Below are 15638 nucleotides of genomic sequence, written 5' to 3' on the forward strand. Positions count from 1 at the left end.
GAATCGAATTTTCGAGAACCGGACGAGTTTAATTGTAAATTAACGCCGCCAATGGGCCACGACAATTAATTCACGCTAAATGGTAGTGTTTCAAAACCGGTGCACAATGATCGTACAATTTCGTCTGCGTGTTTCTAGCGCGGACGTTTTTGGAATCTAATTCGAGCCTATTTTGTACGTTTATCAAAATGTTCGTGAACTTCAACGAGCATAACGAATCTCGTTGATGCGTGTGAGGCTGTCCATGTCAAAGAGTTTCACCGAAATTAGAGCACGTTGAAGCAAATTTCTCATTTCCGATATGATATTATACTTCGGATATATCCGTGCAGCCGCGTATTGCGCTCATTTCGAATTCTGACGTGAATTATGTAAAACCGGAACTATATTATTATAATATACTACAGTGATCTACAGCGACCGCAAATTTAGCAGTTGACAAGATATTTTGCTTCGCTAGACGATGGTGGATGAAATATTGAATTACCCTCATGTCGATAACTAAAATATTCTACAATATTCGATAGAATTGCAGTAGTGTAGACTTCGAATTTCAGAGAAAGTAGAATTTAAATGTATAAACTAAGGCACAGCGGTTAAACATTACTCTTCATGCAAGTACCCATTCTGGGAACCACTTTTTCCAGAAAGTTTAAAATTAAACACGTTTCAGTTCACGTACGCAGCTACACCGTCAATAACTTAATAGTTCACAACGTCCACAGTTAAAAATGATTGTTTAAACAGAAGAAGCTATATTCATCGCACTGAATAGGAATCGTCTGACCATGGCAAACCAATTCTACTGAATTCTAGGACACAGGGAACTTTCAAACTCGACTTCTTCGAAGCCGAAGCGTCAACCGAAAAAATGTTATTAGCTTTGTAACTAATTTTTATAAAATTAATCGGTCGAAGAAAACAGCCATAACAACAGCCAAAGAAGAACAGGAAACTTCTGTCTAAAAATAGCGAATAAATAATATAATCATCAGCGTCTCCGATGAAGTCGTCCTTTGGGACAGTCGAACGAGACGCAAGGCTTGTGTTAGGAGACGCGTAAAAGAACAGGTGCATAAACTTACCTGTGCCAGCCGCTCCTAGCCTCAGAACGGCGTCGCTTTGAAGGGAGATGGAGAGGGTGGCGGTGTCCTCCAGGCGTGCAAGAACTTCTTCGGGAATGTCCTCGGGTTCGCGGAGGCGGAGGGTGACTTCACCTCCGCCTCCGCCACCCTGGCCACCTCCACCCCCGGGACTCGTCGACGCCGAGTACATGAACACAGATCCGTATCCATGTAATGATTGCAACGGCAGCCTGACGCCGCCCACTTCCCCGACCGGACCCTGCAAAAACCAACAAATTCGTGTCAAGAATATACGTCTTCCAAAATCTCTGCTTAGACAACTACCCTAACGAAAGACCAGCATTTTATTTCGACCTAGAAGAGAGAAATGATATTCGTACTTAACAGGTTTCGTTTAAAATCAGAGTATGACTGTATGGACAGGGTAAACTGCGAAATATCGAAGGTCGCATGTTTTACGCTGATAGAGAACGTGTATACTATACTTTTTCGCTACTTGCCAAAATCGTTCGGCCGGTCGAACGCACCGTAAAAGGTATTATAGTACAACGTGGGGGGAGGGTGGTGGGGTTGAATAATTTTTCTTTGAACGTCCGCCATATTCTCTGGGGAGATACGGGTACGTTTATCGCGAGACTCGCCGGCGGGTTTCCATTCGTCGCTCTCCGCGCTGCATATCGCCAGCGAGCGTTCTTTTACGCGCAGAAATATTTTGCCAATTTCACCACCTATGCAAATTTCCATTCGCGAACGTCAATATTTGCTGAATCGCGTCGAAAAAGGATTTCGATGTACCGGCACTCGCCGTCGAACGCATCGGCCACGATGGCTTCCCTAAAAACGATAATACTCGATGTTAAAATAGAGAGGCGTCGTTCCCTTCGGCGACGAGAAAGGGAACGGAAAAATACGCGTTACTCGCTCGTAGAACACACTTATACATCCATTCATAAATTACGAGAAAACTTTCCCGTGCAACCGTCTGATTTACTGCACCAAATTAGTGTGGTCAATAGCGATGCCTGTCTTGGAGACAAATATTTAACCAGCCTGCGTGTCGCCGTTTTAATGTATTAATTATTCAAAAATACACTGTGTAGATACGATGTTTCAATGTTCAGTCTCCTGTAGCTTTGCTTTGAGAAGCGATTTAAACAAAACTTTAATAAGTCGATGCAGTTTCGACATAAATACAGAAACACATGGACGCATTCATCCAGGTTCGTTACATGGATCAATAAATTAAAATCTAATCAAGAACGAATCATGAAACTAAGGTACTTCTTCTTTGCGTACATGCATATTCAGATTTTCCTGTCGAGCAACAAAGACATGTTTTACAGTCCACATGAATACTGTAGCTGTGAAAAATTCGAAAACTCGAGTTCGATGAATGATTCATCAAACGAGATCAAATAAGACATCAAAGCTTGATATATTTAATACCAGAAGGAGCAGAAATATGCTGCAGCAGGTCTGAAGTATGTTCTTCTCTGAAAAATGTTTTATGAATGCACGCTCTGTAAACGGATGAGTTAATTGAACCATGTTTGGCACAAGTTAATTGCTGGTCTTTGTCTCTTCGCTTTTACTTTCGTCGGGAGGTGCGAGGAATCGCCTTATGAATTTCACGCGTTCACGATGGCGTAACCACGAGTGAAAGGGTGTCGAATGAAAGGGCGTCAGGTGAAATGCAAGAAGCAGTCGTAAAACATGCGTGGGCGGTAAAAATGTCCCATAAAAAGGCGGCGGCAAGAGGCTGCAGCTCGTGAGAGTCACTGGTATGTTTATCGACCTTCTGTCAGCCGCTCTGGGACTACCATAGATTTATCTGCGAGAAATTTTCGCCCTTGACAAGGCCGTCCGCCACTGGTATCGATACTCGTGTAACACATCATCTACCATTTTCCAAGAATCCCTTATAGCAATCGCTAAAATTGTCTATTAGAGTCGCGAGACCTCAGAGACTCTCCTCGATGAAAGTAAAATTGGAACGAGTCGGATTTAACATATGTACACTACCGCTCAAAAGTATCCGGACACTTGCGAAATATGTAATTAGCATTGCATATAAGTTATTGACGATTTTTATTAGTCTCTTATGAAATATCTAACGTTTTAAATTAAAAATTACGTACGCGGAACTGACCAATACTACACTAAAATTAAATACGAGATTCATCGACGTATCCACCGCGTACCATATATACCAAAGCGCAGAAAATTGGCCTTGAAGCTCGTTCTTGACACAAGAAACGCTGGACATGCTCCTGATTTTTTCTCTGTTTGTTCTTTTTTTTTCTCGGGTATCCCAAAAAATTCTGGCGAAGCACGCGGAATCGATTTTCGGGCCGAAACTGTGAGCCACGGCCCGTATTTACGTTACAGCTCAGGAAATCTACGTTGCGCCCGTGCAGTATCGATATTCCCGTCCGCCGGAAACGGGCATACAGAGGCGCGCTGGCTGCGTATCCGCATTGTTATGGCCACATTTCCGGCTGTTTGTCCTCGGGAAGAGACGGCCTGGCATCTCCTTGTCAGCCATGCATCGTGCCTCGGCCGTGTTTGATGATACTTGGCGGTTCGTGCACTTTTCAAACTGCCGTCAACACGCTCGTAAAGCTGTCTTATCGCGCTGACAACGCGGGAAACCCGTCTGCGAGCGTCCCCGTGAAATGGGAACGTTCGACTTTTACCCGAATTTCGAGTGTCGTAAATAATCGGTATTCGGTGAGCGGGGGGAGCAACGGGAAGACTTTTGTTCCAGATCGTACCGAACCGATGATTCGTGTCCTAGAAATGTAAGTTGGATTATGATCCTCGAACTCCCTGCCAATCCTACACGCGACGTCATTTTACCCTGCATCATCGGAATAACGTCCCGTTCTACCGAATCGTTCTGTTTGGTGAAAACTTACGTCATTGCATTCGTTGAGGCTAGAACTACCAAACGTTGAGTGAGGAGTTGATGCATTACGAAAATCAGTAAGCGAAACAGCAAAAACGTCCGAAGAATTTCGAAGTGCTATTATATTATTCTGAACCTATTAACCTCTTAAGCCACTACAGTGGCTTCCGTGGAAAGCATCGGTTTGAACGGTAACGCCACTATAGTGGCTTTTGTGCCATTCGCGGCCAGGCGCGCCGTACCTGGGAGACAAAGTTGCGGACAGGCGCACCGTACCTGGGAGATAGTATAGTTAATAGTACATATTAACACATTCGCGACCGCTGACGCGAATTCACGTCATTTTAAATTCTATTCCTGATTGCCGCTCTCGAGAATCTGACGTTTTATTTTAAACAACACATAATTGCAACATTGATGTTTCAAAACAAATTTTACCATTTTTATCCTTACTTTAGCGATACAAGTCTGCGGCAACCAGCTTCAGAATTTCATTATTTTCGCCGGTACTCAGTATTAGAAACGGAAAAGTGTGCCGGTCGCAAATGCGTTAAGAAAGAAAAGAAGCCTCTGTTTCGCTCCAGTTTGTTGTGATCGTATGCTACGAGTATTTGCTCGGCAGTACGGTAATGCTCGGTTAATTGTCCGCGATCCATTCCCACTCTTCCTTGGTGCCTCGAACTCAACGGAGCCTTATCGCAGTAGATAAGGAGAAAGAACAAATACAATACTTCAGAACGGACGACACTCGAATCGACCATGAACGATCAAACTCAATCTCACTGGTTGAAGAAACAAAAAAATTCCACTTCCGAACCTCTGCTGCACGAGTTCACCGAAAATTGAATAAAACACGTACACGGGGCGCCGTACAAGGGATTTTGAGAAAGGATTCTGGGGTTCGGGGCGCTTATGGCGGAAGACCTTATGAATCGCGTTAATAAATCAAACGTGTGTCAATACCTATAAACGTTCCATTATTCTGTTGGCCGGTGAATCGGGGAGCAGGGCGATCGGTGGAAACGAGCCGTTCGGACCGGGGTTCGAGTGGATCGGTTGAAAAAGATTCCTGGTGGAAAATCGACGGTCGGGGACGAGCATCCGGGACGAAGGGCTGTCCCCATTGTTAGCCGCCGTCGTTCGGCCGGCAGTCATTAAAGCGAATATTACGGTAATACGGGGAAATTGTGGACGTGCCGTGTGCCGGCCGGACGAACGGCGAAGAGTGGAGAGACCGTCGAAAACGACGGCAATGCGCCGGCATTTGATCGCTCGGAGCGAATCGGAGCGGGAGGGACCGAGAGAGATATAGAAGACGAGAGACGGATAGAGAGGAAGATAGAGAAGCAGAAAGAGAGAGAGAGAGATGGGGGGAGAGAGGAAGAGAGAGTTAGGGGACCGTAAATTTCCCAGCGACGAGCGATTGTCGGGCGCGCGTCGGATTCACAAAGAGAGATCGCATCGCGAGCTCCCCTCGTTCGCGCTTTTCTTCCATCCACGGGGCCTCGTCCTCTTCTTTGGCGGATTTTCTCGCGTTCGCTCGCGAATTCTCAGCGAGCGCAGCGCCGCGGAACACCGGTACAAAGCAGATTGCTCTCCGGGCCGCATTAAGTCTCGCCCGCTCCTCGTCCGGCAGCTTAATGACTTATCAGACGGGAAAATAGCGTGAAACCGGATTATTCAAATTCTTCGTTGCGTATTTGCTATGCATGGAAAATTATCAGCAGGAGCTCTCGCCGACAACACAGCCGCCGAGTTTGATTACACCGGGAACTAGGTTTTTATGCGTGCCCGACGCGGAGTTCTTTGCCGGTGCTGTGGCCGAGACAACTTTGCCGACCAACGAAAGTCGCGATTCGCACAGGGGACCGTGGGATCGGTGCAAATCGACTGAAAAATTTGCCGATGAGCGCTCGTTAAGCGTTCGCGGAAGAGAGAAGACTGCGGAGAACCGCGTCGAAATAAGAATTTGGTGCACGATTCGACGGAGCGGTTTAATTGATCACACTGTGCCGTACGTCTCTCCCGAAACTAATTCGATGATTCGCCAATTGTTTTAGGTGGTTGGTTAAAAAGGCAAATAAAAAGAAAACAAATTTGAAAATTCAAGTCACAGTGTTCGTCAATTTGTGCTGACTTGTTGCACTGTATTGTTGTTATTACAATTCCAAAAAGAGAAGCCACGAGAGTTGAAGGTAGGAAAATTGTTCGCGATTTCGCGCACGAATATCGTCAAAAACTGCTAAAAGAAGAGTGGGCTCGCGTTACACGAGCACAAACATGGCCGTTCGAGCGGCGCGACACAAATCTTCATTACTTTTTCATGCGCGCACCCCTTCAGACCATGGAGGCGTTCCGAGGCCCCATGTTTCAGTGCATGGTGTCCCGTTTCGGCCGCAACAATCGGCTATTTAACGTTACACGGAACGTCCATGGACAACCGTACCACGAACATGGCGAATACTGAATCGGGCGCGCGTGACGAGCACTGCCCGCCGCAAAAATACAAGCCGTGCTCAAAAAGTTCGGGAACGCTGCGTGTGAAATGCGATAGGTGATACTTTAGGACCCGGGGCTTCGAGAGGAGATTGTCCCATGAATAAACAATGGATTATGCGAATGGTGTCGGGCATGCTCTTTGTTTAGTTGAGTTATCGTTGTTGTGCCGGAACAGTTTATGCCAGATGTCTTGTGCATTTAGTAATTTTCATGATGGGTTTCTAGATCGGTAACTCTTTCTCATTTTTCCCTGTAGTTAAGACGTTGATAGATAATTTAAATCTCCGAGGAGAATAATCATGGTAACATTTTATCTAATCTTCTGTCGAACTCAAGTAAACACAGAGTTTATGCTTATTTTTTCGCTTATGTTTTCAACACGAAATATGGGTGTAAACGCGACATCGTGACAAATATAGTTAAGCAGTGTTACTGTCCGAAAATCGTCGAGCAAATGCAAACTAGCTGCAACGAAACGGCACAAGTTGCCCAGACCGTAAACGATTAAACAGAGACAGCAACGTTGGGTCGTTTACGACCCACGTCAGCCACTTTATCGCAGCGCGCCTCGAATTTTTCGAGCACACCTTGTATGATCGTCGCGTCCGAGGTTCGCGGGTCGAGTCGCGTGGCGGTGCATCTTTTTTGCGCGTCCCGATGTGATGGCACGCTCTCTATGCAGCTTAATGCACTCGGGGCCGCTACGACAAAACGCACTTTACGCGGGTCGGAAAAACGAGGGGCACGGGCGCGTGTGGCGCGCTATGACCGCGGTCAGATACTTTGTAAACAATGTGTCGAGCACGCGGCCGTCGCACCCTCGCCGAGGCGAGCGAGCTGCATGGTGCACGGTGCATGCTGCACGGCCATTTCGCGGCAATAATTCATCGCCGGGAACATTTATGCGCGCTGGCGCTCGTCCCCCTCTCCCTCCCTCTTTTTTCCGCGTCGCCACGCATCCGTGTTTTATGCAGTTTGAAAAATGTCCTATTGCAGCGTTTCGATCGCGGGAGCTTCATCTCGTGCCTGAACCCCGCCATTTTTCGCCCCCACGATTCACCTCCGCCGACCAGACACCCCTTTTCTCCATCTCTCTGTCTCTCTTTTTCTCTCCTCTCTCTAGCTGCCTCGTCGTTTCCCTTCATCCTCTGCTTGTTTTTCACCGCCGTTCTTTTCGCGCCCGACAGATATACGATCGCGAAAGGCAGCGAGAGAGAGAGATTGTCTTCCGAATTTTGGAAAATCGAACTCTCTGCCCCCCCCCCCCCCGCCCCTCCTCCCTTCCCGAACAAAGCTGCGCCGCGTTTTATTCGAGGCGGTGAGTTATGAGACCATTCCCAGCTCGCCTGCACTGGGATTCCCGGGGTTAATAGTCTTCGAAGCTTATGGACGGCTGCAGAGTTTTATCGCGGCGGATAGAACTACCAACGCGATTTTACGTATGCCAATCACTGTTTATCTGGTGTTCAGAAGCTGTAATTTGATCCATTGACTGCCGGTTCCCGTTTTCATCCAAAGTATCAGTGTTATCGTCTAATTACTGAATATCTGCTGTTTAACACTTTCACTCGTTTCAGCACATCGGTCGTACAGTGCGTCTCAGGATCTTAGGTGGATTCTATTTGCAAAACTACGTGACAAAACGCGAATTACATTTTTCCGGTTGACGCTTCGGTTTTGAGAAAAAACAGACGAGTTTCATAGCACGACGGTTTCGCGTGTTCTAGCATTCAGAGGAAGTAGAATTGGTCGGCCATGATCAAACGCGGCAGTCGATTTCTATTCAACAGCACGCGTAACCGCTGCGAATGAATTTGGACTGAAAAAGTGCGAATTTGATCTACAAAGGGATAAATTGGGTTTTGAAAAAGGGGAATTTGTTTTGCAAAAGGGATGATTTTAGCCTGCAAAGGGGCGAATTTGATCCGCAAAAGGGTGAATTTGATCTGCGAAAGGGTGAATTTGATCTTCAAAAGGAGGAATTCGATTATCCGAAGGATCAGTTTGATTTCAACAAGGTGACCTCATAAAATGCGTGAAAGTTGATATTCATGTAATGTGTGATATTGGTAACGGGTTGACCTCGGAGTTTCATGTAAAATAAAAGTTCCCTGTATTAAATTCATAATGTAGGAGCTGCGGAGACGTTCACTTCCTTCCTTAATAATTCTAAAAAGTTGAAATAGTACCGCAGTATTTTTAAATTCTTTAAATGTCTTCATTGTTTTATATTCTTCCTACTCGTGTTTTAAATTTATAAAATGATTAGATGTAATTTAGAACAGTAGACATTAAAAGAATTCGAAAATGCTACTATACTATTTGCAGCCTCTTAAACGTATTAACCAGTTAATCACGTTTGACGAGTATACACGTCAATCCAAAACTCTATTGCGGTGCGGTTAACGTTAATGAATTGTTAATTTCTGATCGAATAAAAAGCGCGTTCGACGTGTACATTCGTCATTGCTCAATTTAAGTTCCGCGCCGTCAGGGATTTTTAAAATTAAACTCCGCAGTTAACTGCTTACAAAGAAAATAACTTTCTATTTCACTCCAGTCTGTCACGATTCGGGTAGAAAATTTTGATCTTGCATAAAGATCCGCACTTTAGTAATTAACGTAATTCGTGTTTTAGTGGTGGGGCAAAACTGGCGGAATAAACGAGTCGATTCGATGTGTAAATTGGATTTTCAAAAGGAGGAATTCCATTTCCAAGAAAATTTATTTGATTTTCAAAGGGATGTATGAAAATCTACGAACTTGCTCTGTAAAACCCGCAACTGGCAAAATAAAATTTCGATTTCCCGAGTTCCTCGCAGGAATAAAAATAGAATTTCGCCGAAAACCGCGAACCAGCGGCGCTCCTTTTTGCGCCGCGGGTTCGATTTTGCAGCCGAATAATTGGCCCTTGTAAGAATTCCAATCTGCGCGAGTGTTCGCCACGGACAAATGAAACCGCGACGACCGAATGTTTCCGGGGGATCAGGGAAAGTCGACACCATGGCAGCAGCGTTACACCGTGAATTTCGATGGCCACGAAGCGTTATCCGCGGCGATACGGTTTCGCGAGCAGCGCTATCATCATGAGGCGGAATGCGCGCGCGAACATACCGCCTCTCACCGCTCCTCTCCGCTTCACTCCGCGCCGGATGAATTATTCCCGCGAGCCGGTCGCGCTCGAATTGCACCCGACATCGAACGCGCGCGCAAGCATTGTGTACTCGCCGCTCCATGGAGCTTTGTTCTGCAGCTTTTCCGCGCACAGGACACCTGTGAACACCGGTGCGACTTTTTTTCCACCGCGACACGCTCTGGGGTTCTTGTTATCGTTGTTTGCGCTCCGACAACGTGACTTCGAATTGACTCTGTCGGATTGTAAATACGAATGCATCCGGCCCGAGCGCTATTATTGGTCGACGAGTTTTTCCCCTCCCGCAACTGAACGACGTGAAAAAGATCCGACTAGGCGATCTCATTTTTTTATCTCGCCACGCAAAAAGCTTCCTCGTGGTTGTAAATTACATTCGCAAAGACCCTACGTGCGTTGAAACATGTTACACGCGTGGGTTTCTTCGTGCATATTGCAATTTACTGGGTTGATTCATAAGTTCGTGCCGTTCTTTTATTTGTCATTTATTTTTTTAGTTTTGGATTCAGTATCCAATTCACTTTAATTTAGGTACTAATAATTTCACAGAAGACAAGAGAAAAGTTGTATACCTACGTTCACTTTGAAGCTTAAATATTATTTACAAAAGAATCGAATTTTATTTCAGGTTTAGTAGATTTTAAAATAACAGAATAAATAGAAATCAAATTAATAGAAAATGCACAGAAAGAAAACCCGGAATCCGCAGGTTTTTACTTGGCTAATGAGCCACGATATCGGGTAGACCAGCGAATAAATGAAATTGTTTAACGCCGGCCGGTATTTTATTTTCTGGATACGCCGGCCCCGTATCTCGGCAATGTTTAAATATTTCAGGGTTTAATTATCAGCTGATGATAATTACGGGAATCATTTATATTTGGACCGAAGTGGAAGTTCCACTAGTGGAACCACGTTACCAAATACATTACGGTCCGCGAAGATATTTGGCGTGTATAATTCAAACAGATTTTTACGTCTGTGATTACCGAACGCGGAATTAATTGTGTTCACATTACGTTTCGCCCGCTGATATATTCCGTTTTGTAATTAACGATACACACACAACACGATCCTATATTAACCATATCTTTCCCCTCTTGCCACCACTCTCTCCGTTTCCATCCCTTCCTCGTACAACCACCCTCACCTCCACCCCCCCTCACTCTCTCTACGCGTTTCATCCCGGTTATAGGAGTTCTCTAATTGCGATATCGTGAAAAGCAACGCCCGAAGCGGTATTACGCGAAATTAAATCATGTGACCAGAGCTTTGCCGCTGCGAACATTTTAGGATCGATAACGCGCGTCCCGAATAAACGAGAATGAAATATTCATGCGGTCACCGAGAATGAAACACTGCGTCCGCGATGCGAACGATGAGAATTAATACTTCGCGGCAGACGGTTCTCTCTTTCGCTCTCACCCGCGGTTAGGTTCGCCCAAAACTTTCCTCCGAACTTCGCGAGTGAATTCAGATTCATCCCGCGGAGTTCTGCGCCCGGCTAGGCGGTTACGCGCGATACGAATATGTGGCGCGCTCATGCTCGACACCGAGTTTAAATGGGAGCCTCCGCGCGAATCATTCTTGCAAATTAAAAGAACATATACCGTAGGCAACTTTCGAAATGCAACATTTTATTTCGCGTTTACACTGAAAGCGTTGATATCATTTGACGTGCTCCGTGACGTACTCTGTTTATGTACGTAAAATTCTATGTAGTTTAGTTCGCATTTCAATGATTCTTGCACGATCGACGTTGTGTGATATTGCGTATGTTACGATAATTTCCAGGTCATGCAGACTTTTCGATGTTGTCCACAGCTATCTTCAAACTGTAAGATGTGCCTAAGACTTTTATCTCCATTTCGCAGATTTTTCCAACAACGATGAACAGTGCGTTCATTTACCATGATTTTTTATCGCTACATCAACCCTCAAACTCATTTTTGCCAAAAATCACGCAATGCTATCGCCAATATATTTACATCTTCGCTCATGTAAATAGAATATATGATAACTGCAATGATTAAAATTGAAATAAAGTGTATTTAAAATTAAAATTAAATGTCTACATAAAAACTGGATATAGAGCCTTAAAGATCAGCATCGTACCTCAAAACGCTATATTAGGGGTACCCATAAGTCATCAATTATTTGCAAAGAATTTGTTTTGAATTACTTCCGTACCGATCGTAGAAGAGGAGGCACCTTGAGTCACATTTTGCTTCACGAACCCTGGATTTCTATAAGAGGGGGATTGAAAATTTGCAGGAAAAACGGCAAACTGACCTTGATAATGATGGGGATTATATAACAAATTAAGAAATAAAACCTTGAATTTACTACAAAGTTTGTTTTACATTTCACAATAATTGATTACTTATGGGTCCCCCTAATATAATAAACCTGAAGGCTATAATGGTCTCACTAAAATCGGACATTCCATATGCCATTCCACATGCACCAACCTAATAAACATTTTGTTCGCGAAATTTTTGGCCACTTGAGGCTTCGCTTGTCGTGGAGCGCACAGGTCAGCAGCGCGTCGAGCGACCGCAACCGCATCATTCTTGACCAGGGTTCGTCAACGGGCTCGCAAAACGAAGCGAAACCGGGTAGACGGTTCATTCGTTGCCATAGTTATGAATCGGAATCGGTTCGAGAGGCGTAAGCAAATTTCCCTTGGTGTTCGGCTTCGAACAAGCGGTAACTGGCCGCAGTTACACCGAGCGCGAGTGCGCGTTGTCGCGTCGGGGCGAACCGGCGGCCATGCCCGGCCGTTTGTTTCCATTAAAAGTTATTATCCGCCGTGTAAAAACTTCAATGCGCGGACCGCTAACATTTTTAAACCGCCATTGTCCCAGGGAACGGTTTTTTTTTTCTTCCCCGCCGTGGCGTCGCGACGCACCGCGCCGGGGCACAATTACCGGGAATGACTCTGCGAATTGGTTGTTTCCAACGGAATAACGTATCTGCATGAAATTACGATTCGCCATTTCGCCGATCTTCGTAACGTTGTTTGTCCCCCGCTAACGAGACACAGTGACGCTGCGAAATAGAGTTTACCTTTTGGAAGGAAGGGGGGGGGGCGAATAAAATAGAACGCGACTGATTACTTCTTCTTGGCGCGACCCGATTCGAACGAACAGTTCAAATTGTACACGGACCCCATTACTGTGACTATATTAATTATACTTATTTTTAAAGCGTAATTAATATTAAAAAATAGAGATACGTAACGTGTCAACTGATTTTAATGAAAAAATGTAATATCTCTTTATTGATATTAATTATGCTTTAAAAATAAGTATAATTAACATGGGCACAGTAATTGTTTCCCCCCAAAGAATTGGGAAACTTTATTAATGCTTCTACTCAGTTTTATAACTCTATTTCCCTGAAAAATGACACCGTCTCATATCACAGCCCAATTTTCTACGGATTTGCCTGCAGTTGAAAATAAAACGTAAGATTCGCAATGTTCGTGTTTATACAGCAGATTCCATATTACATTTCTTAAATTTCTTCATTCGTACCTATTCTGAGAATTTCTAGAAATAAGATAGGTATCTGACAAATAAATAGGTACATTCGTAGACTTTCCTGCAACGTAAGGAGACGCGCGATCAGGGGGAGAATTCGTTTAAGCGCGAGAAGGTCGCGGAATCGAGCGTCGGGTCCGCGAAATAATTTAGCGGCGGTTTCTCTCGGTCGGAAGACGGAGCCACGTCAGGAACAGGGGGCGGAACTTTAACCGCGAATTATAGACGCGACTTTTCTCTCCCCGGCCGTCCTATGGAAGTGGAGAAAAACGGGCTAGCCTGTCTTTCGCGGCTGCTCCGGGTAAAAAGTTGTCTGGCTTCTATCGGGGTAACGTCCTGGCCCCGCATATAATAAAACGGGTCGCCTTTCACGGAAACGCTCTCGCCCTCGAGCGCTTTTCTTTTATTTCTGACGTAATTACGCGGAGAGCCGCAAGAAAAGGAAGGAGACTGCAAAAGGGCAGTCGAGGAGAATGGGACCAGCCCGGCGAGCGGAGGCCGAGAACGCCGAGCCGCGCCGCGCCGACCAGAAGAGAATATTCGCAGAATATTCGCGACGCGCGCTGCCACAGTTCCACCTTACAACCAGTCGCGACCTACTACCTTTGTTTCCTCAATAAACTGGCCAACCCGAACTTCGACAGCCCTCGCGAACATCGATGTTGCTCTTTCAACCCCGTTCCCAATCCCCATTGCTCTCCACGTTTGTCTCCGCGCTGCACCGTCCGATGGAATTTTCAGCTACGGTCTATAGAAAGGCGAATTTTTTAATCGGTATCCGATCAATTTGCATTGCTTTCTTACGGTCGCCAAAAATGATGAAGCTCGCGATACTGAACTAACGTTTTAGTCCCTGTGAATATTCAAAATTTAACGGTCTAGAACGAGCATGTTTGATCATACCTTAAACCGATAGATCAACATCAGAATTATAGAATAGTAAAGAACTCTACAGAATCTGAAACGTTAAATGACGGAACTCTCAACTGAGGAGACTATGAGGACTAACAAAAATTGATTTGTACGATACATCGTGTTATACACGATATTTGTACGATCTCTGAGTCCTTCATTTTAATTATACAATTTGTATTGTACACTTACGAACGTACGTGCAAGTGAATTTTTATTTTAGGTACATTTTGATTTGTCTCGTCGAAGTGTTTTCTTTCTGTGACTATAGTCCAATGCAACAAAGCAGGAATTTTGTTTCAATCGATCCTCCACACCCCGTCTTGTAAAGCGTGCAACGAATCGTGGAACGAAGGATCCTAGTTTATAGATTCCACACATTCCGGCGCAGCTGCTGCTCATTAGCGAAAAATACAGTCGCAGCCATCGAAAGCTCGTCCCATTCGTTGAATTTCTACCGTAGAGCAAGCCCGGCCAGATGCGGAAAGAAACGGGAAACAGAATCGTGCGGTTCGAACCTATCGACCGAAAAGTTGCAATAACCGAATATTAAAAACGAGGGATGATGTTTGCGGACCCCGATAATCGTGGACGCAGTAAATCGTACGCGCAGAAAGGGGATCCGTGTAAATCGAGTGTGCATTTCGCTAACATTTGCAGAACGTTGCAGGTCATCGTCAAGCGTGGGCATCAAAGCTAACAAGCATCGGCAAACAACGGTATCGTTGCTTCCGGAAAAACATTGCTCTTAGAATATCGCATAGGTGGGGCGAAACGTTCAGCCAAAAATTCCGAGGAAACCCGTTGAAAATGCTGGAGTTGTTTTGACGCTGCAATTAAAATGTTGCGAAAACACTCGTTACACCCGGCTGAAATATTTCGGCGAAACATGAATCCCACTCGCAATTAGCATATTTTTATGTGTCGTGTGTTGAAGGGATGTAAATTTCTTTTCTTCCTTAATAATTCGAAGGAATTGAAAATCAATTTTTTGACTCTTTGAAGTATGTTATCTTTCTCGTTTTTCACTCACAAATGCGTAAGAACAGCGCTCTCTGAGAAATTCGTTCTTGCACGCACGCACGCGCTCGCAGACGGTCTAACGATGAAAAATGCAATTCCGCCGGTGGATAGCGAGATTTCCTCCGTCATATTTCCCGGACTATCTGCAAATGAAGGGCACAGTCTTTTGATAAACGTCTCGGGAAGAAGCGTACTCGCAGCAGCCAGGTGCGCCGCTCCTCCTCGCGATTACCTGAGCGAGCGAAGATTAAACAGGACCGAGGGGACGCTTTTCTCTTAAGAGGGAAAAATTACAAGGACTCTAGTCTCACACCCCCGTTGGACGCTGTGTAATCAGCATCCACCTGGCGTGATACATCTTTTCGCTCATTTACACGTTCCGCCGTTGCGAATCGTGCTCGCGATTCTTTTAATCAAACCTTCTCCTCGCCGCGCCTACAACCTACCACTTTCGCTCTGTCATAAAACCGTGTAACAATATTTATTTACACTCCGAGCAAAGCTTCCTGCAGCTG

The 15638-nt window shown here is 45.2% G+C and overlaps 1 protein-coding gene and 1 long non-coding RNA gene across 9 annotated transcripts in view; both read right to left on the reverse strand.

Moving 5' to 3' along the window:
* Positions 1-15638, reverse strand: part of LOC143354721 (uncharacterized) — a 597645-nt gene that overhangs the window by 254943 nt on the left and 327064 nt on the right. The gene's annotated exons all lie outside the window — the stretch shown is intronic.
* Positions 1-15638, reverse strand: part of LOC143354718 (uncharacterized) — a 575799-nt gene that overhangs the window by 242386 nt on the left and 317775 nt on the right. For all 8 annotated transcript variants that reach the window (XM_076788975.1, XM_076788977.1, XM_076788976.1 and 5 more), the window contains one exon: positions 1086-1344. In XM_076788975.1, the coding sequence (XP_076645090.1) occupies positions 1086-1344 (259 nt within the window). The remainder of the gene's footprint in view (positions 1-1085; positions 1345-15638) is intronic.

The sequence above is a fragment of the Halictus rubicundus genome, chromosome 6 (genome assembly GCF_050948215.1).
Source record: "Halictus rubicundus isolate RS-2024b chromosome 6, iyHalRubi1_principal, whole genome shotgun sequence".
NCBI classification, from domain to species: Eukaryota; Metazoa; Arthropoda; class Insecta; order Hymenoptera; family Halictidae; genus Halictus; species Halictus rubicundus.